Source organism: Eriocheir sinensis, chromosome 51 (assembly GCF_024679095.1).
Source record: "Eriocheir sinensis breed Jianghai 21 chromosome 51, ASM2467909v1, whole genome shotgun sequence".
NCBI classification, from domain to species: domain Eukaryota; kingdom Metazoa; phylum Arthropoda; class Malacostraca; order Decapoda; family Varunidae; genus Eriocheir; species Eriocheir sinensis.
The window spans coordinates 410,969-430,997 of record NC_066559.1 but is presented as its reverse complement, the minus strand read 5'-3'; the positions used below and the strand labels follow the sequence as shown (position 1 = coordinate 430,997).

General features: G+C 43.5%; 1 protein-coding gene across 2 annotated transcripts in view; it reads left to right on the top strand.

Annotated features, from left to right (window-relative positions):
* LOC126982459 (poly [ADP-ribose] polymerase tankyrase-2-like) overlaps positions 1–18,411 on the top strand; it is a 31,491-nt gene extending 13,080 nt beyond the window's left edge. For both annotated transcript variants that reach the window (XM_050834497.1, XM_050834498.1), the window contains exons 8-22: positions 209–410; positions 929–1,069; positions 2,368–2,599; positions 4,487–4,652; positions 5,408–5,596; positions 6,068–6,169; positions 6,337–6,534; positions 6,839–7,064; positions 7,307–7,460; positions 8,237–8,397; positions 9,088–9,278; positions 10,000–10,183; positions 11,137–11,245; positions 12,156–12,312; positions 12,977–18,411. In XM_050834497.1, the coding sequence (XP_050690454.1) occupies positions 209–410; positions 929–1,069; positions 2,368–2,599; positions 4,487–4,652; positions 5,408–5,596; positions 6,068–6,169; positions 6,337–6,534; positions 6,839–7,064; positions 7,307–7,460; positions 8,237–8,397; positions 9,088–9,278; positions 10,000–10,183; positions 11,137–11,245; positions 12,156–12,312; positions 12,977–13,063 (2,499 nt within the window). In that variant the 3' untranslated portion in view covers positions 13,064–18,411. The remainder of the gene's footprint in view (positions 1–208; positions 411–928; positions 1,070–2,367; positions 2,600–4,486; positions 4,653–5,407; positions 5,597–6,067; positions 6,170–6,336; positions 6,535–6,838; positions 7,065–7,306; positions 7,461–8,236; positions 8,398–9,087; positions 9,279–9,999; positions 10,184–11,136; positions 11,246–12,155; positions 12,313–12,976) is intronic.
* Positions 18,412–20,029: the final 1,618 nt, after the last annotated feature.

The window sequence follows — 20,029 nt, the reverse complement described above, 5'->3', positions numbered from 1 at the left end:
AAAATACAGAACAAGACCTAATCCATGTAAGTTTGTAAGTAAAATTGACATCTCTTTCAGCCACCTCTTTGGATTCTTTTTGTGAGCAGCGAGTAGTGGGCTCTTTTTTTTTATTATTGTTTACTTTTTTGTGCCCTTGAGCTGTCTCCTTTGTTGTAAAAAAAAAAAAAGAATATGAATAACCCCCCCCCCCCTTCCCTCCCCCTAGCACTGTGCGGTGGCGTCCACAGGCGGCAAGCGGCGTGGCATCGTGGAGGCCCTGCTGCGGAAGGGCGCCCCGCTGCAGGAGAAGAACAAGGAGTTCCTGACGCCGCTCCACGTGTGTGCCGACAAGGGTCATTGCGACATCTTGGAGCTGCTCCTCAAACACGGCTCCAAGGTCAATGCGCTGGACGGCCTCGGACAGACAGGTAAGGTTTATTTTTTATTTTTTTCCCCATAAGTAGACATGATGGCAGATCAGGGGTTGAAAAATGGATTAGTTAATGTTCCGTATACAATTTTAATTATGGCTTATGCTAGATAGGGCACTTTTATTCATCTTTTGTTGGTGTGCTTCATACTGTTTTAACCCTTAAACTGCGTGGGTGATTTTTTCTCATTTTTCTCGCTCGGAGGGACCATTAAGATACATGATCCTCGCTGCTACCGGGTTAAGTTCAGATCATCCTATGAACACTGACTTTTAACCAGCGTTGCCAAGTTATCGTATTCATCGCATTGAATTTTGTAGTTTTGGACCGATAACTATGGCAAAAAGAAATAAAACGAGCATCAATAAATAACAGCTTTAACGCTAACTTTAATTTTCTGTCGTCATTTGTGTAGGTACGAGAGTTTGCGGCTTAAAAACGATAAATACAATGTAGTGAATACGATAATCTGGCTACGCTACTCTTAACCTATCGTGCCTTTGTGTGTGTCGCAGCGCTGCACCGGTGTGGCCGGGAGGGTGATGTGCAGGCGTGTCGGGTGCTGCTGCAGTATGGCGTGGACCCCTCCATCATCTCCCTCCAGGGCTACACAGCAACACAGGTCTCCACTGACAGTGTTCAAAGGCTCCTGCATGGTGAGTAGTGTTGTCTTGTGTTGTTTTGGGGTGTGGTGTGTTAGGTTTTGGTGTGGTGAGGTGTATGCAGAAATGTACCTTTTTGTATCCCATGCAGTAATGTAGTGACCCATAGCACACTCCATTTTCTCTTTCTCGTTCTCTCTTCTTTCAGCTCAAACTATTCCATTTCTCTTATTACACATATTCAATACGTGTAGATGTTTATGTTATAGTGACTGCATAACAAGAAAATTTTATGTGTATTGAATATGTGTAATAAGAGAAATGGAATAGTTTGAGCTGAAAGAAGAGAGAACGAGAAAGAGAAAATGGAGTGTGCTAGTTATTGGTATGCTGGATATCCCCTCGCAAGGTGCAGGACTTTACGTTTACTTCATTGAATTGTAGCAGTCACTTTTTGTCCCATTCCTTTTCAAAACACATGAGTAATTGGTCTGCTTGTGAGAAAAAGACATGAGGGGTTGAAATAATTCTATGATTGTAACGTCAACAACCTTCACCTGGGAGGATTTGAACCAGCGACCAAGGAGATGATGAGGCCAACCCTTTACCAGTGCACCAAAAAGATATCTCCCTGACCCAGAGGATTTTAGGGTCTTTCCCATGAGGCCCAGTCATTGCACAACAGTATGCAGGAATGTAAGGAGACTAGAAGAGGGCAGGCAGCCTTCACATAACTTTTATTTGTATTTGCATTATTTTTATATCAGCCTCATTTTTTCCATTCATACTTTCTCCTTCATGTAAATTAGTCTTGCCTATCTCTATGTACCTGAACTTATCCATCTTGTTGCCATTGCTGTGAGATCTTTTTTTTTTTAACGTAAGCATTTTGTTAACATCTCTTGATTCTGGGGCTTCGTGGTGCAGTGGTTAGCATACTCGGCTCACAACCGAGAGAGCCTGGGTTCGATTCCCGGGCGGAGTGGAAAAAATTGGGCGGCTTTTACGATACCCTACGCCTCTGTCCTCCCAGCAGTGAATGGGTACCAGGTATTAATCGGGGGTTGTGTCCCGTCTCCTGGGATCTGTTCCCTTCTCCTATAATTCGTTCCCCCTTCTGTCTCTCTCCAGCATATGACCACAGATGTTGTGTCGACTAAACGAAACTTTCCTTTTCCTCACGATTCAACCTATTTGGTTACTATCCTTCATCCAGGTTCCTTCTCATTCCTCCTAAAGATACATGTTAACTGCATCTCCTATTATGAAAGTTTTCTGCATTTTTCTCCATCCAGTCAATCCCTCTCTTCTCCCCATCCTCCTAACTCCTCCCCCCCTCCTTCCACCCTCAGAAGACCCACCTGGTCCTGGGGTGGACAGTGAACAGCAGCTACTTGAGGCATCCAAGTCTGGGGACATTGACTGTGTTCGGCGCATCCTCTCCGCCCAGCCACACCTTGTCAATGTGAGGGACCTGGATGGCCGCCACTCCACACCACTCCACTTCGCCGCCGGATACAACCGTGTGCCGATTGTGGAGTACTTGTTGCAGCATGGAGCAGATGTACATGCTAAAGATAAGGGGTGAGTAGGTGGTGGTGTTGGTTTGATGTGGGGTGTTGTGATATTTCTCTAAGGTGTGGCTTTTATGTTTATTGCCTACCTACCTATTGCTTCTGTCATGTAATAGCTATTTGAGGGTTAACTTAATCCAGTAGCTGCAGTGATCATGTTTCTTAAAGACCCCACTAAACAAATTACTGTAATGAGAAAAAATCATCACTTACGCCAACCATTATATTATATGTATTAATGCATTTGTGATCAGTTTATGTATCCTCTATTTTGGGGGGTTTATGTCAAGGCAAGAATTAGGTCCGTCGCTGGTATACTGTAAAGCCACATATTTGGCCCGTCGCTGCTACCGGGTTAAATGATGCACTACAAAAAATAAAAGGGGTGTCAAGTCTGCCAAGTTACCTGAACAGGATTGACTGATTGATGAGCATGATGTGGTGTGGTGGTCTGTCTCAGTCTTGCGGTGATGTGGTGGTGTGTTGATGTGCATTCCTTGCCCTACCCCTGATGTACAGTGAGGGACAAAAGTCATGTCATGAAATGTGATGAAAACCAAAGGTACTAGGTTAACCCGGTAGCAGCGACGGGCCAAATTTGTGGCTTTACCGTGTAGCAGTGAAGGGCCAAATTTGTGGCTTTACCGTGTAGCAGTGACGGGCCAAATTTGTGGCTTTACCGTGTAGCAGCGACGGGCCAAATTTGTGCCATGATTTAACCCCCCCAAAATAGATGATACATAATCTGATCACAAATGCTTTGATATATATTATGAAATGGTTTGTGTGAGTGGTGATTTTTTCTCATTTTTCTCGCTTGGGGGGACCATTAAGAAACATGATCCCCGCTGCTACCAGGTTAAAAATGTAGTAAATATTCCACATTCCATCAAACAGACGGTTGGTAGCATTGACTTGAGTTGCCATCTGGTCCATATGTTTGTTAATTTTGGAGACAGGACCATATGCTTGGCCTGTTGCCTTAGGTTTTTACCACATTCCACAACATGACGTGCCAAGAATATGGAGCGTGTTATTGACTGCCTGATTGCTTTGTGTTGGTGTGGTGTGATGAGGTTGGGGTGTGCTGTGTATTCCTTGTCCTCCTCATGTACCTGGCGAGAATTAATGTGGTTGAGTGGCTGGTTGGGGCTGGTTGGGTGGGTACGGTGGTCTAATGAGTGTCAAGAAGGGAAGAGCCAGGGCGAGGTGGTTGAAACCCCAGTGCTGTCGCATGACGTCAGGAATGATTTTCAGTCTTGAACCTCAACCCACAACCCCAAAACAGCAACCATATGAACATTGGTAAAAGCTGCCAAAAAAAAGAAAATGAAAGAAGGTTGATTGTTTGACTGTGTTGTGTTGTTTTGTGGTGGTATTGTGATTTGCCTTAGTCTTATTTTTTTATGTTTCGACCTGTGACATTGGTAGGCTTTCTTGGAGGGGCCTGATGGTCGACCCCAGCCCATTGTGGCACAGGCAAGTGTTTATAGTGGTGCCTTCTTGCTTGGCTCATGATGCCCCCTTGGAGCTCATCTTTGACCCTCTCTTAAGAGAGAGAATCTAGAGTCTGGGTTGATAGGTGGTCTTCAGGATAGCATGTGGGTAATTTTAGGCCACTTGGTGGTGTTTGAAAAATCCCAGCCTGTGGCGGCTGGAGGGACGCGAACCTGTGTCCACACGCTAACCACTCAGCCACCGCCCCCCGCCCCCATTAACCACTCAGCCACCGCCCCCCCCCCCCTCTCTACCATACTCTGCCTCAAGTATTCCACTATTGTGTCCTCCCATTGTACAAAGATATATATACATGGAGGAGATTCTGTTATAGGATGATAAGAAAGTTTCCCCCTTACCCTTCTCCTTTCCTTTAACGAGCTCCCTTCCTCCCCCTCAGTGGCTTGGTCCCCCTGCACAATGCCTGTTCCTACGGCCACTATGAGGTGACGGAGCTGCTGGTGAGGCACGGCGCCAGCGTCAACGTGGCCGACCTGTGGAAGTTCACGCCGCTGCACGAGGCCGCTGCCAAGGGGAAGTACGACATTGTGAAGCTGCTGCTCAAGGTGAGGAAGGGGGTAGAGGGTGATTGTGTGTGGTGGTCCAGGAGCAGTAAGTAGCGGGCCTTTTTTTTATATTTTTCTTTACGCCCTTGAACTGTCTCCTTAGCTGGAAAAAAAAAAAAAAAAAAAAAAAGGAGGGTGTGTGTGTGTGGGAGTGAGGAATGTTTGTGGTGGTTATGGCAAGGTGGGGTTTGTTTACTTCTGTTTTATTCTATGATGCAATGATCATTAAAAACATTGTATATCCAAAAGCATAACATTTTAACCCGGTAGCAGCAGGGATCATGATTCTTAAATGGTCCCTCTAAGCGAGAAAAATGAGAAAAAAATCACCCCTCACACAAACCATTTCATAATTTATATCAAAGCATTTGTGATCAGTTTATGTATCATCTATTTTTTGGGGGGTTTATATCATGGCACAAATTTGGCCCGTCACTGCTACACGGTAAAGCCACAAATTTGGCCCTTTGCTGCTACACGGTAAAGCCACAAATTTGGCCAGTTGCTGCTACATGGTAAAGCCACAAATTTGGCCCGTCGCTGCTACACGGTAAAGCCACAAATTTGGCCCTTTGCTGCTACACGGTAAAGCCACAAATTTGGCCAGTTGCTGCTACACGGTAAAGCCACAAATTAAGCTGCAGTGAAGATACATATAAACTAGACCTGGAAATGAGATCCCCTGTAGAGTTGTATCGTCTCCTCCTCCTCCCTGCCACCACTGACTCGCTCACCATTGACTTTGACCCCCACAGCACGGAGCAGACGTCAACCGCAAAAATCGGGACGGCCACACTGCGCTGGACTTGGTGAAGGAGAGTGACCAGGATGTGGCAGACCTGCTGAGGGGTGACGCGGCCCTGCTGGACGCCGCCAAGAAGGGGAACCTAGCGCGGGTGCAAAAGCTGCTCAACCCAGACAACATCAACTGCCGAGACTCACAGGTAGGGAAGGTGTGGGGTGGTGATGGGTGACTGGTGGTGGGTGAATGATGTGGGGGGGATGTGCTGGTGGGATGTGAGTGGTAAGGGTAATGGGTTATATTATGGTGGGTGGGTGGGTGGGTGGTAGAGGAATGAGGTAGTGGTGGTGGATGGTGAGGAGAATGGTGGGTGGTGTCAAGGAGTGAAGGGGTGGGAGTTAGTGGTGTGTTGGGTGGGTGTTGAGAGCTGTGGATACAAGGGGTTACAGATAGGGTGGTGGATGTTTATCTCATCTATTTTTGTCTGTTTGTATTGATGTTTTATCTCTGCAGTGTTTGTGATATTTCTTCATGTGTGTGTGTCAAGTATTTCTATCCATTTCTCTAACTGAGTATTCTTCTATCTTGATGCTCTCACCTCACTTCAAACAAAATGCAAAACGCTAACATACACAAACCCAGCCACCAATGCTATACTGTTCTCCCATCGCAGGGCCGCAACTCAACGCCGCTGCACCTCGCTGCCGGGTACAACAACTTGGAGGTGGCTGAGTACCTGCTGGAGAATGGTGCTGACGTCAACGCTCAAGACAAGGTGAGTCATGGTGTAGTGCGGCGACTATGCCTGATGAACGAGCCTCCCATAACCCAGTTAGCCAGGGCGGTACGTCTTTGGCCGACTCGGTAAGTGAATTAAAAAAATTAGCTTTAGGGGTTAAGGGAAGCCTCATTCTCTAACACGTGTCCTTGTGTTTGCCTCAGGGAGGACTCATACCTTTGCACAACGCCTCATCCTATGGCCACCTGGACATCGCTGCGCTGCTCATCAGGTTCCAGACAGCAGTGAACGCCACGGACCGCTGGGGCTTCACTCCACTCCACGAGGCTGCACAGAAGGGTCGCACCCAACTTTGTGCCCTGCTGCTGGCCCATGGTGCTGACCCCTACCTCAAGAACCAGGTCAGTGGATGGTGTCTTGTTGAGTGAGTGCTTGATGACTGACTGGAGCTGGGTGTGGCTGCATTCATGAGGTACTCACCGAATGTTATACTGATATTTGAGCATTTATATTATGATGAAAACAAGTGTGTATTTATTGTTAGGTCAGCAAGAGTGAGATAAAATACAACACCAATACAGTATCACATGCTGAAAACCCACCCCAAGCCAACACACCAGATCACTTACTGTAGTGCCTCACCTCACACCACACCACACCACACTGACATGACCACCATCTCACTGCCACACTCCCCCCCCACAGGAAGGCCAGACTCCCCTGCACCTGGCCACAGCAGAGGACGTGAGGAGCCTTCTGCAGGATGCCATGATGAGCCAGCCCAGCCTCACCCCAGCTGCAGGAGGGAGCGCACCCCCACCTGTCTCCCCGTCCTCCCCCAAGCCTCCCAGCACCCCATGCAAGGCCTCTGCCCAGCCCACGGTCTCCCCGGCGCCTTCCTTGATATCTATAAACAACATTGGAGCAGAAGGTGAGCTGGGTTTGATTTGAGTATGATTGGGTTTGATCTGGCTAGGTTAGATTATGCTTTTGAACTTTACTATTTGTGTTTTGTAGTTAATGTTTGTTGTTTCACCATTTGTTTTTTTGTTTTTGTTTTGTTGTGGTTGTATTATTTTTGTCTTTGTTATTTTATTGTAATTGAATAGCTGTTCATTTGAAGATTCATGGTTGATTCACCAAATAACCTCCTTTTTTCCACTTGCCCTTCAGTTGAGACAGTGATGATGCCCTCGGGTGCCAGCCTGACCTTCACGCCGGCACTGGGCTCCTCGCCGGGCATCGGGGACGGCTGCTGCGACCACTCCCGCTGCGAGACAACGCCGGACACCCCCGTCAATATGAGCATTGCCTCCTTCCTCAACAGGTGCAGGATTCAGTGTTTGTGGGATGGGTCACAGACATCCTATACAAACATACACATAAATTTTTTGCCTATGCTTCATACACACACACACACACACACATACACACATACATACACAATTGCCTGAAGGTACAGAGGAAGGATCACACTACCACCAGGCTCATAAAACTACAGATGGAAATGCTCTAAACTCCCTCGAATACCATGTCAAATGTGTGCTTCTTAGGTTAATGGTACAGAGGAAGGGTCACACTACCACCAGGCTCATAAAACTACTGATGGAAATGCTCTAAACTCCCTCGAATACATGTCAAATGTGTGCTTCTTAGGTTAATGGTACAGAGGAAGGGTCACACTACCACCAGGCTCATAAAACTACAGATGGAAATGCCCTAAACTCCCTCGAATACCATGTCAAATGTGTGCTTCTTAGGTTAATGGTACAGAGGAAGGGTCACACTACCACCAGGCTCATAAAACTACAGATGGAAATGCCCTAAACTCCCTCGAATACCATGTACCTCTTAAGCCACTTATTATCATTATCATCATTATTATCATTATCAACAACTGTACCATTGTCATTAGCATCACCAGTTACCCTGTTTCTTTTGGCCTTTTAAATTTAAACTGTGAACACCATCATCGTAATTTCTACCATTGACTATTTCCTGTAATCTTTAAAACACTTCCTAAAACTATCAATATCATCATCATCAGTTACAATTTTTCTTGTCTTTAAACATTTCAAATACCACATGACCTTCTTTCCTCAGCATGGGTCTGGACCACCTCCGGGACATTTTCGAGCGGGAGGACATCACGCTGGACATCCTCGCCGAGATGGGACACGAGGAACTCAAGACCATTGGGATTAACGCATACGGCCACCGCCACAAGCTGCTGAAGGGCGTGGAGAAGCTACTCATACAGCACAGTGAGTTGGCCGGCTCTGCTCCCCTGTCTGATCATGTACTAGACTTGTGATTGCCAGCCAGTACCCTCATCATTTTTTTACTTGAGAGCTGTATGTTGATATATCTTTGGGTGCAGCTGGGACCTCACATAACACTCACACCCACCCATGTCTTGCTCTGTGTTGCTCTTGAACTCTCATTTACCATGGTCTGATCATGTACTAGACTTGTGATTGCCAGCCAGTACCCTCATCATTTTTTTACTTGAGAGCTGTATGTTGATATATCTTTGGGTGCAGCTGGGACCTCACATAACACTCACACCCACCCATGTCTTGCTCTGTGTTGCTCTTGAACTCTCATTTACCATGGTCTGATCATGTGCTGGACTTCGGATGATCAGCCAGTACCTTTTTTTTTTTTTTTTTTTCCAACTTAGAGCTACATATTGATTGATCCTTGGGTACAGCTGGGACATCATATCATGCCCACACCTACCCCTGTTTGACACTTGGTACCCATTCACTGCTGGGTGGACAGGGGCATGGCTTATATTATTTTAAGCTCCTTGAGTCATATTTTTGACAACTTCATTTGTTGGTCTGTGTAGAAGCCCCATGTTTAGGGTCTTATTACTTCTCTTTGTAGCCCATGATCTCGTTCTTGTAAAAAAAAGAAATACAGAGATGCGTTCCCTTTCCTACTACCAGATGGGTTGGTGAGCAGTGGGTGTGGCAGCAACAACAGTGGCAGTGGGTCGTCCCAGGGCACGCTGCTGCTGGACCTGTGTCGGGAGGACCGAGAGTTCATTGCCGTGGAGGAGGAGATGCAGGCCACCATCAGGGAGCACCGGGACAATGGACACGCCGGTGGAATCTTCGCTAAGTACAACGTTGTTAAGGTGAGACTTAGGCAGACATCCTCGGATACTTTTGACTCTCAACAAATATTACCACTGAACAAAACTAAAAGACAACAACGCCAGTCAACAACGCCAATCAAGAATCAAGAATAAGACATAAGTGGGAGCTGTTACGAAGGCAATCCCACGCCTGCTACTGGACTGGACTGGAATGGACCAAAGGCTACAAAGGACATGCACTGGGTTCTCATGAGTGTTATTCACATTCACGGTGCTGAAATCGACCTCTCTTTCGGCCACCTCTTTCGATTCTTTTTTGTAGGAGCAGCGAGTAGCGGGATTTTTTTATATTATTGTTTCCTTTTTGTGTGCCCTTGAGCTGTCTCCTTTGTTGTAAAAAAAACCCTCACTCATCCAAATTCACCCCTACTCATCCACAAACCAATGTCACTCCCACTCATCCATATACCAATCTCACCCCCACTCATCTAGACTCATCCTCACTCATCCAAAGTCACCCCCACTCATCCACAAACCAATCTCACCCCCACTCATCCACACACCAATCTCACACCCACTCATCCAGACTCACCAACACTCACACTCATCCATACTCACATACCAATCTCACCTCCACTCATCCAGACTTGCCAACACTCACTCACTGATCAGTCTGACCCACACTCATCCACACTCACTCACAAATTTCACTCCCCCTCATCCACACTCAGTCCCTCACCCATCCTCCCCCCTTCTACAGATTCAGAAGATACGCAACAAGCGGCTGTGGGAGCGCTACTCACACCGGCGGCGGGAGGTGGCAGAGGAGAGCAACGGCCAGTCCACCGAGCGCATGCTGTTCCACGGGTCGCCCTTCATCTCGGCCATCGTGCAGAAGGGCTTCGACGAGAGGCACGCCTACATTGGGGGCATGTTTGGGGCCGGTAGGTAGTGTGTGTGTGTGTGTGTGTGTGTGTGTGTGTGTGTGTGTAAATAATAATAATAATAATAATAAACGGTTTATTGTAAGAAGTACCAGGCTGCCCTAGAGCTGAAAATATACATCAAAGGAAGATGAGATTAAATGAATGAGACAAATGAACAAAATAATATGATTGAAAATAAAAAGGAAAATAGAAATAACAATAATAACTAATAATAGTAAAGATAATAATAATAAAAATAGTAATAATAATAATAATAATAATAATAATAATAATAATAGGTCAGGCCCCTCAAGCAAGCCTATCAGCGCTATAGGCGTAGACGTAAAAAATAAATAAATAAATAAAATAATAATAATAATAAAGAAACAGCCCTGAAGGAGGTCCCCATGATGATATTTGGCTTACTGTTTTACTCTATGTAGTCAAGATTTCGTGTCCCCTTTGGGTGTTATCTCTTCATATACAAGTTTGTGTGTGCTGTGGATGGTATGAGGGATTTTTTTTTTTTTACAGCAAAGAGTTAACCCGGTAGCAGCGACGGGCCAAATTTGTGGCTTTACCGTGTAGCAGCGACGGGCCAAATTTGTGGCTTTACCGTGTGGCAGCGACGGGCCAAATTTGTGGCTTTACCGTGTGGCAGCGACGGGCCAAATTTGTGGCTTTACCATGCACCAGCGATTGTCCAAATTTGTGCCATGATTTGAACCCCCCAAAATAGATGATGCATAATCTGACCACAAATGCTTTGATATATATTATGAAATGGTTTGTGTGAGTGATGATTTTTTTCTCATTTTTCTCGCTTAGAGGGACCATTAAGAAACATGATCCCCGCTGCTACCGGGTTAAACTAAGAATATTTAAAAAGTGGCCTCAATGTGCTGTTCCTATGCAGACTTGTTTTTTCTTATACGCTGTAACTCTTTATACAAGTGAATACTGTGTTCCAGGGATCTACTTCGCCGAGCACTCCTCCAAGAGCAACCAATACGTTTATGGCATAGGCGGAGGCAGTGGGTGTCCAGTGCACAAAGACAGGTCATGCTACTCATGCTACAGGTCAGTTACGGCTCCTCTCATTCCTTGCCACACTCCTCGGGTCACTGTTGTTTTTATGTTCTCCAGCAGACTTTTTTTTTTTTCCCATTCTATACAGTTTCCCTACTTCTCCTTCTCAATACAATATGCCTACTTTGTGTTTGTGTGTTGGATTAATAAAGAATCTGAAAGGAGTAAAATAAAAAATAAATAACTCATCAAGATCAAAAAGTGAATGAAAGTAAAATATAAGAGCCGATTCTGTAATCCTCCCCAAACCTACGACTATTTATCTTAGAATTCCAAAGTTATGACACTCGAGCACCAGTGGTTTGCAGCTTGTAGCTTTAATATTTTTCCAGTCTTTTATACCATTGTTTCTGTATTCCACTTACAACGATATTAATTTCAGACTCGTTTATCAGAAAGTAACCTTGTTGTAGGTTGAAGAAAGGCAGGTCAATGAACTGCAGCATTTTTTTCTTACCACAAACTTACATTCACATTGCCCTCCTCTCCTACCTATGTACACTTCTAAAGTTTCCTGTTTTTACTTTTATATCCTGCCTTTCCTTGACATATCCCTGCTATTTCTTCCTTACACAGACAAACATTTAAAGCTCCCTTCACTGTCTCTGTAACTCAATGTTCCTTGACCCTTTTATTCCATTTCTGTGTCTTACAAATAAGCAAATAAAGTGTCCCACCTCTATCTCTGTGACTTGATGTTTCTTGACCTTTCATTCCATTCCTACTACACACAAACTCACTGTTCTTTTCCTGTTGTTTCTTCCCCTCTCAAAATGATGCACCCATCACTGCCTCAACCATTCTGTTTCTTTCCCCCACACTAATAAACAAAACTTGATCATCAGTACCTCAGTAACCTGCCATTCCCTGACCTCTTCCTCTCCTCCTTACACCCCTACAGGCAGCTGCTTCTGTGTCGCGTCACCCTCGGCAAGTCCTTCCTCCAGTTCTCGGCGATGAAGATGGCCCACGCTCCGCCTGGCCACCATTCGGTTGTGGGGCGGCCCAGTGCTGGGGGACTTTGCTATCCGGAGTATGTTGTTTACCGGGGAGAACAGGTGTGAAAACTACACTTTTTAGTTATAATAGAGTTATGTGTTTTTATTGTTCTTTCTTACTTAGACAGAAGGATTTAAAGTAGTTAAATGTTTGTGTATTCTTTTGTGTATCATAAGAGTTGACTTTAAAGGAGTGCAGCTCCTACAATGCAAGTGGTTGAACCAAAGGACTAAGCTCTCCCTCAACTTTTTAGAATTATTTTTGCGTAGAGAAAGGTGTAAAAATGACACTTTAACCCTGTAGCAGCGAGGATCATGTTTCGTAATGGTCCCTCTAAGCGAGAAAAATGAGAAAAAATCATCACTCACACAAACCATTTCATAATATATATCAAAGCATTTGTGATCGGTTTATGTATCATCTATTTTTTTGGGTTTAAATCTTGGCACAAATTTGGCCTGTCGCTGCTACCGGGTTAAAAGTTCTTATCATCATCATCAGCAGTGACCCTCATTTTCCACAGGTGTAAGATGAAGAGCCAGCAAAAGGCCATGTAACCACATTGACAAGTGTTTGGGGTTAAAGTAGTCAGAGGTTGTGGATTTTTTCTTACTTGCCACATGTTTATTTGTCCTGATTCTTGTTCAGGTAAAGGAGTTAAAACAGGTGTTAAATGGTGAAGGCAAGTTACAGATTCATGCCCTGCCCCTCCCTCCCACACAGGCCTACCCGGAGTACCTCATCACCTACCAGATTGTGAAGCCCGATGAAACTGGACCCAAGGAAGACGGGAGTCGGGATAACGATTGACCAGTGTTGGGTGACTATGCTCCTCCTTTAGGCCAAGTCAAGGCATAACTGTGTTGTGCTACATAGAAACTTAAGTGTCTGGACCAAGTCAAGACACCTTTGCTCCTTCACCCACGCTGGCAGCCAGACACTCACAAGGAACCCAAGGCACATGTAACACACACACACACACACACACACACACACACACACGCACACACACACACACTGCTGCTCAAACATTGTGAGGTAAAGGGACATCATTCCTACTTAAAGTAAACTGTACTACAAGTTCATCATGATAAGCAGTCAGTTGCAGTCCTTTAGTGTCCATCCTGGTTTAGAGAACCATGCAATATTAAGTGTAGTTTAATTATTTGTCTATATCACAGGTAATACTTTTTCTAACAGTTCATGCCTCTTGATACGGCATTCAGCCCCATGATCTGATAACATTTTCTAATTGTAGGTGACCATGACAAAAAAATATTTGCTGCATGCTTCAGCATTTCTTCTTCCTAGTCACAGATTCAAATACCATTGTTTAGGGTTTTCGATAAGTGTCCATCTTTCATATGCTATCATAGGATACCAATCCTTGTGCTGAATGCATAAACTCCTTCATGTAAGTTCCTTGCTGCAGAGGACAATGGTTGCCTTCATTCCCCTCACCAACCACTGCTATGTTGTTTGGTAACCCAGAGCAGCCACTTAAGAAATGTTTCAAAGACTTGCCTCCTGTTAATGTTCTGTGTTGTGGTAGACTTACAGGAACAGCCTGGGCTTTCATACTCTTGGCACCTGGTCATACCACACAGCGTGACTCATGGGCCAGGCTTGCTACTATTTCTCAGGTGGTTTCACTCAAGACTGTGGTATATCTTCCTCCTGACCTGACTGTCTTGACACAACACTGTCCAGACACTTCCAGAAGGCCAGCCAGCTGACCAGCACCTGGCAGATACAAAAGGGTCTCCTGGCTGGCATGGCTTGACTCCCTCGGAAACTTTTATACACAATGCAAATGTTACTTTGTCGTCTCAAGACCTGGGGAGACGCTCCTACCTGATGGTATGACAAGGATGTTTTGCTATGTCCATTTAAGTGGTTGTGATCTTTGTTGATGAGCACTTTATAGCTAATGGTCGGCTGGGGACATATTTGCAAAAGAAATTCCTGCTTAGTGCGGCATGTTCCAGGGCAGTGCTGTGGAATGATTGGAGACTCCTCGCCTGTGGTCGCCAGCACCACTTGGTGATCCTTTGACCCCATTTTCAGACCTGTGATCCAGGAATGTGTTGCCAAGAAGCTCTCTGGCATGGGTTGTTGACCTCTTGACTCCTTGACCTCTCCAACCCCTCAGTGGGCATCATTGCTATTTAAACTTATAGTCATTCCATGTAGAGAGTGTGTGTGGTGGAGATTACTATTTACATCACTCTGTTTCCCTGTACTGCCTCGGGTGAGCTGTTGTACATAAGGTTTCAAGGTGTTCATCTTCTAACACTTTCGAGGAACTAATCCAGGTGTCAAGTTAGTTTAAGCTTCTTTTTGTCTCGGTGTTTTTAGAAAGCTTTGCGCTGATACCATGATCGAGCATCGGTGTCTGTCACTGGTGAGCAGTTGGCTGTGCTGGGATGAAATGTATTGTTGAATGTTCAGTGTTTTGTGTATTTGTTATGGAAATTTCCACAGAGTATAAGAAAACGTTTCCACGCTAGATATAGTGTTTGATATATACGTATTTTCATTAAGGGTTTCGCTAAGACAGACAATGTAATGGTTTTGTTTCTTCCATATTTTGCTACATGGTTTCTTATCCCCTCCCCACAAAAATATGATACCGGTAGTGGTATTTTTTAATGTGATCTGAAAAGTATTGTTCGTATAATTTTCTTGGTAAAAATATTCCTCAGTAAGATATAAACCTTGTGAAAGCGTTGCCCAGTAAGAGGGAACGCTCACTCGTTGCTTGAAATTTTGTTTACTGAAATGCCGAAGGATTGGCAGTGCATTACAGTGAATGTCAATGCTGGAATACCCTCAAGTATGTATGTATGTATGTGTGTATGTATTATTTCAAGATCTGTGTATTGTGATGACACAGGCTGGGCAGAGGCTGGCTTCGTCTGCCTGTGCTGTGCTTTGTGTTGGCTCACCAGCCCTTCTCCAGGGAAGAGAAGGCCTTGCTGGAACACTTGATATTACCATAAATTTTGCGTGGGATATTAAAAAGAAACCAAGAAATAGGGTAACTGCAGCTCGCAATTTAAATCTCCTTGATGTACAAAATTTATAACCTTGAGACAATAAGAGATTTATAAGTTTAAAAAATAAAAAATTGAGAATCTCTCATTATGGCGACATTCAGGGCATTATAAACATTTTGTGGGGGCAAAGTAACATTATTAAGTGCAATATTATATTTTAATACACATCGAACTATAGGCTTAAACGATGAGCTATGAATGTCTGCGTAACTTTATATTAGTTTTCCTGAGGCATCTTGTCCTCCTTCTTTACCGCCATTGGTCCAGGCCACGTGCCTTCTGCACATTCCTGTTTTGTAACAACCTTCTTGCTCATCATCTGTGCAGCAGCAGTGAGCTATGAGGGGAAAGCGTCACCCGTGAGTATTGGCTCGGCATGTGTCTGGATTAAATAATAGGATGGCTCTGTAATATATGAGTGAATTTGATAACTTTCTGGCAGATTTCACCCAAATGATCTACTGTGTAGCAGGGTTTTAGAAGATGGCTGTCAGAGGTTCTGCATCAAGATAAAAAAGTAGACAACACCAATATAGTTTTGTGAACTGGTTTTAGTTTTTTTTTAATAAATCAAAATTAATATGAACTATTTTGGATAAAAAGCATTACCTTCTCTGACTTACAGTTTAGTTCCAAATCCATATCTGATTTTTTTATGAGTTGGAAAATAACTTCCTCTGTTGTAATGAGACATGGAATCTAACAGCCCTTGTTTGCATTCAGTTCTTGGAGGGACTGCCAGGCTAACTCCCCACGACCTGAAAAAATGGAAGAAAAGGCTCAACTTCTGACAATTGTCTTATGTTTCCATGCCGTGGTAAAGCTTCCTTACAGCGTTAGTGGGTTTAATGTGTAAAGGAAGACATAAGTGTGGAGGGATAATGTGCAGAGGAAAAACACATTCAATATTTAATGTGAAAACACATACATAGCGGGTTTAAAGTTTGTCGAGGAAAATACTGTTGTATCCCAGGGCTGCCGCGGCTCAGCCTTGCCCCGTGGAGTCAGCCGGGTGAAGCAAAGGCTCAAGTGCTGATAACTACTCGTGTGGATGTACTGATACACGTATATATATATATATATATATATATATATATATATATATATATATATATATATATATATATATATATATATATATATATATATATATATATTTTTTTTTTGGGGGGTGTATTTTTTATTTAAATATTTATTTAAAAGTCCATGTGATTCGTGTATGCTCACTCATCATTTGTGTTTCGGTGTAATTTACAATTATTATTATTATTATTATTATTATTATTATTATTATTATTATTATTATTATTATTATTATTATTATTATTATTATTGTTGTTATTATTATTGTTTTATTATTATTATCATTATTATTATTGTACTGTGATACTATATATTATTTGTTGCAACAGTGACCGTTGGTGTGAATGAGCACATACAAAAGAGTATACATAGAATGAAAAAAAAAGGTTTGCTGTATGTTCTAATCTTATTCCACTTACTTCCCGTAATTATTAAGGACCCGTAAAGGTAACTTATGTGAAAGCAGCTGCTGCTAGTTAAAAAAAATTGAAACTGGTTTTTATCCGCCCATATCTTTTTTAGGCTATTGAGAGAGTCATGTTTAGATATTTTTTCTTCTTCCTGCACACAATCAGTCTTATCACTTGACCTTTTTCATGTTAATGCCATTTGTTCTCCTTAGGGATAGGAGGAGGAGGAGGAGGAAAACATACTCATGGTGGCTCATATTACTTACTTTTTCTGTGTGTGTGTTTGTGTGGTGTGTGTGTGTGTGTGTGTGTGTGTGTGTGTGTGCATTCATATACTTCTTTGTCCACTCCAGTCTCATTTCTTATTATTTTCCTTTCACTCTCCTTTTTTCTTTTCTCTCTCTCTTCCATACACTCCACAATCCCTCTTTCATTCCCTGCCGTGTTCGCTCCCTCCACTTGCTCACTCCAGTGTTGGTAGCTAAAGAATCGCTTCGTTTTCACAGATTTGAGTTGTGATTTGTATTGCATCCCTTTCTCATGCCAATACCCCTTGTGTGTGTGTGTGTGTGTGTGTGTGTGTGTGTGTGTGGAGTTAGTGAATAGAAAAGTCTGGGTTGTGAGTGATAACTTCAGAGTCAGACTTACTGTTGATATAATTTGTTGATATCAATCTTTATAGGAGTACTTTATAGGTTTTCTACCACCATTTAAAAGTATTAAACATTTCATTGCTGTCATTCTATAGAGACTTTTTTAGTATTTTTCTTACGGGGGCTTCGTGATGCAGTGGTTAGCACACTCGGCTCACAACCGAGAGAGCCCGGGTTCGATTCCCGGGCGGAGTGAAAAAATTTGGGCAGCTTTTCCAATACCCTACGCCCCTGTCCACCCAGCAGTGAATTGGTACCAGGTATTAATCGGGGGTTGTGTCCCGTCTCCTGGGAACTGTTCCCTTCTCCTATAATTCCTTACCCTTCTGTCTCTCTCTGGCATATGACCACAGATGTTGCGCCGACTAAATGAAACTTTTCAACTTTTTAGTATTTTTCCTTATATCCATTGTTACCATTTTTATCATGGCCATCCTTCAAAAGTTGGGAAATTAAGTAAAATTAACATGTTCAAAATAAAGAAATTCATGATTTTTTTTTCTGCCCTGGTTATTGCTCACACCCAGACCCAAGTTTGTTGTGGTGATTCTTCACTGCCCGACCTGTGGACTGACGATGGCTGACTGACTGAATGACTTGCTGATTGGTAGAGTAACCCACTTATTGACTGACACAGGCTGAGTGGGTAGCTGGCTTATTGAATGAGTGGCTGGGTAGATCACACAGTCACAAATGGACTGACTGACTAATTGACTGACTGTGGTTGTCTGAGGGACCACATGTGCTTGCGTGTTCCCCCTTCATTCTTCTCCCTCCATAATCCTTCATGTTAGTAAATACTCTGCTTGAAAAGGAAAGAAAGAAAATACAAAAGCATAATGATATTCATGTGTTAACTTTTCTTATTTGTACAAATCTTTGTAAATATTTGACTTATACTTTTTCTTATATTATGGTGATGTAAATATCTTAAAAATAAAAATGTGAACTATTTTCTTATTTTATTTATACCTGATTATTCTCTCTCTCTCTCTCTCTCTCTCTCTCTCTCTCTCTCTCTCTCTCTCTCTCTCTCTCTCTCTCTCTCTCTCTCTCTCTCTCTCTCTCTCTCTCTCTCTCTCTCTCTCTCTCTCTCTCTCTCTCTCTCTCTCTCTCTTATGCTATTAGATGCATAAGATCCATACACTGTACTAAGAGAGGATTTTAATAATTTCTTCCATGTCGCAAAAGTTTATTCACCATAGACAACAATACATTTACATTTATCCAACATAACTTGCAGAATTAAATCACCCTGACAGCACGTTTGCCGTATATCCTAGTGTGCACGACTACACGACAAAAGCACTGGTAGAAGTGTCGATACCTACCTACCTATAAGCTGCCCATACTTTCAAACATTTTGGGGCTTAAACACCCACACTTGATAAGGCTTTCGTAAAGGTTAGGGGTATGCCCATGGGTAGTTCGATGAGCCTAGTGAGAGTTTGACACCATGAATGTGATAAACACTCGTGAGAATCCGTCTAAACTTCTTTGTGATCTTTGGTTAGGTTGGTATTGTCAGATGCTCCCGCCCTTCACACACACTATTTCCAGAGGCCAAAAAGGAGGTTAATCGAGTTATAATGAGTGTTCTTTTAGGTTCACGGTACAGAAGAAGGCTCAGACTACCACCACGGTCATAAAAGTACACCTGGAAATGCCCTAAACTCCCACGAAAGACTAGTAAATTACGTGTTCTTAGGCGCAGAAATGTTTAAAAATATGGCCCTTAGCTCATTTCGAAGAGGTGATGCGCTATGCCTAACCTCCTCTTGTCTAATACACTGCCCACCTCTCTCTCTCTCGCGCACTCTCTCACTCTCTCTCTCTGTCTCATGTTTACTTAATCCCTCCCCTTCCCCAGCAGTCGCCTTTGCTTCCTGTTCCGTATAATTGCGGGAGGCTTCGTAAAGGTCGCGGAGTCTTGCTGGCTGAGTGGCGGCAGGTTCTCACAATTTTGTGGCCTGACATTTCTGTATCATGTTTCAAAAAATGATAATTACTATTTAACGGCGGCGAGGCGAAATGTCATATATGTTTTCACTCCGCTGTGTTGATAATTCTTGCACAACCTTCTCGTCATTATATTTGATGATGTGGGACACCTGCGGGAAGGTTTTGGGTGGTATAACTAGACACTCGCTTCTCCCATTATCCATTTCTAAAGGTCAAAGAGGGGGTCAGTCGGGTTCTAATGAATGTTTCTACAGGTTCATGGTACAGAGGAAGGGTCACACTACCACCAGGGTCATAGAACTACTCCTGGAAATGCCCACAACTTCTACGAAAGCCTTGTCATATTAGTGTTCTTGGGCCATGAAATATACGAGATGCAAAAACACAAAATCGGACTTGCATCGAAAAGAACAGCTCTGAGGGCGTGGTTGTCCCGTGTGGGCCAGGCAACAAAGTCTGGCACATTCACACAAAACCTCGCGGCACTCAGTCGCAAACGTTTTACAATAAATGCGATCATGTCCAAACCATCCCACTGGGCAAATCATCACAGCTCTCCCATACATAATACGATAACAAAATATAAACACCTTATGCTAAAAATTCTAG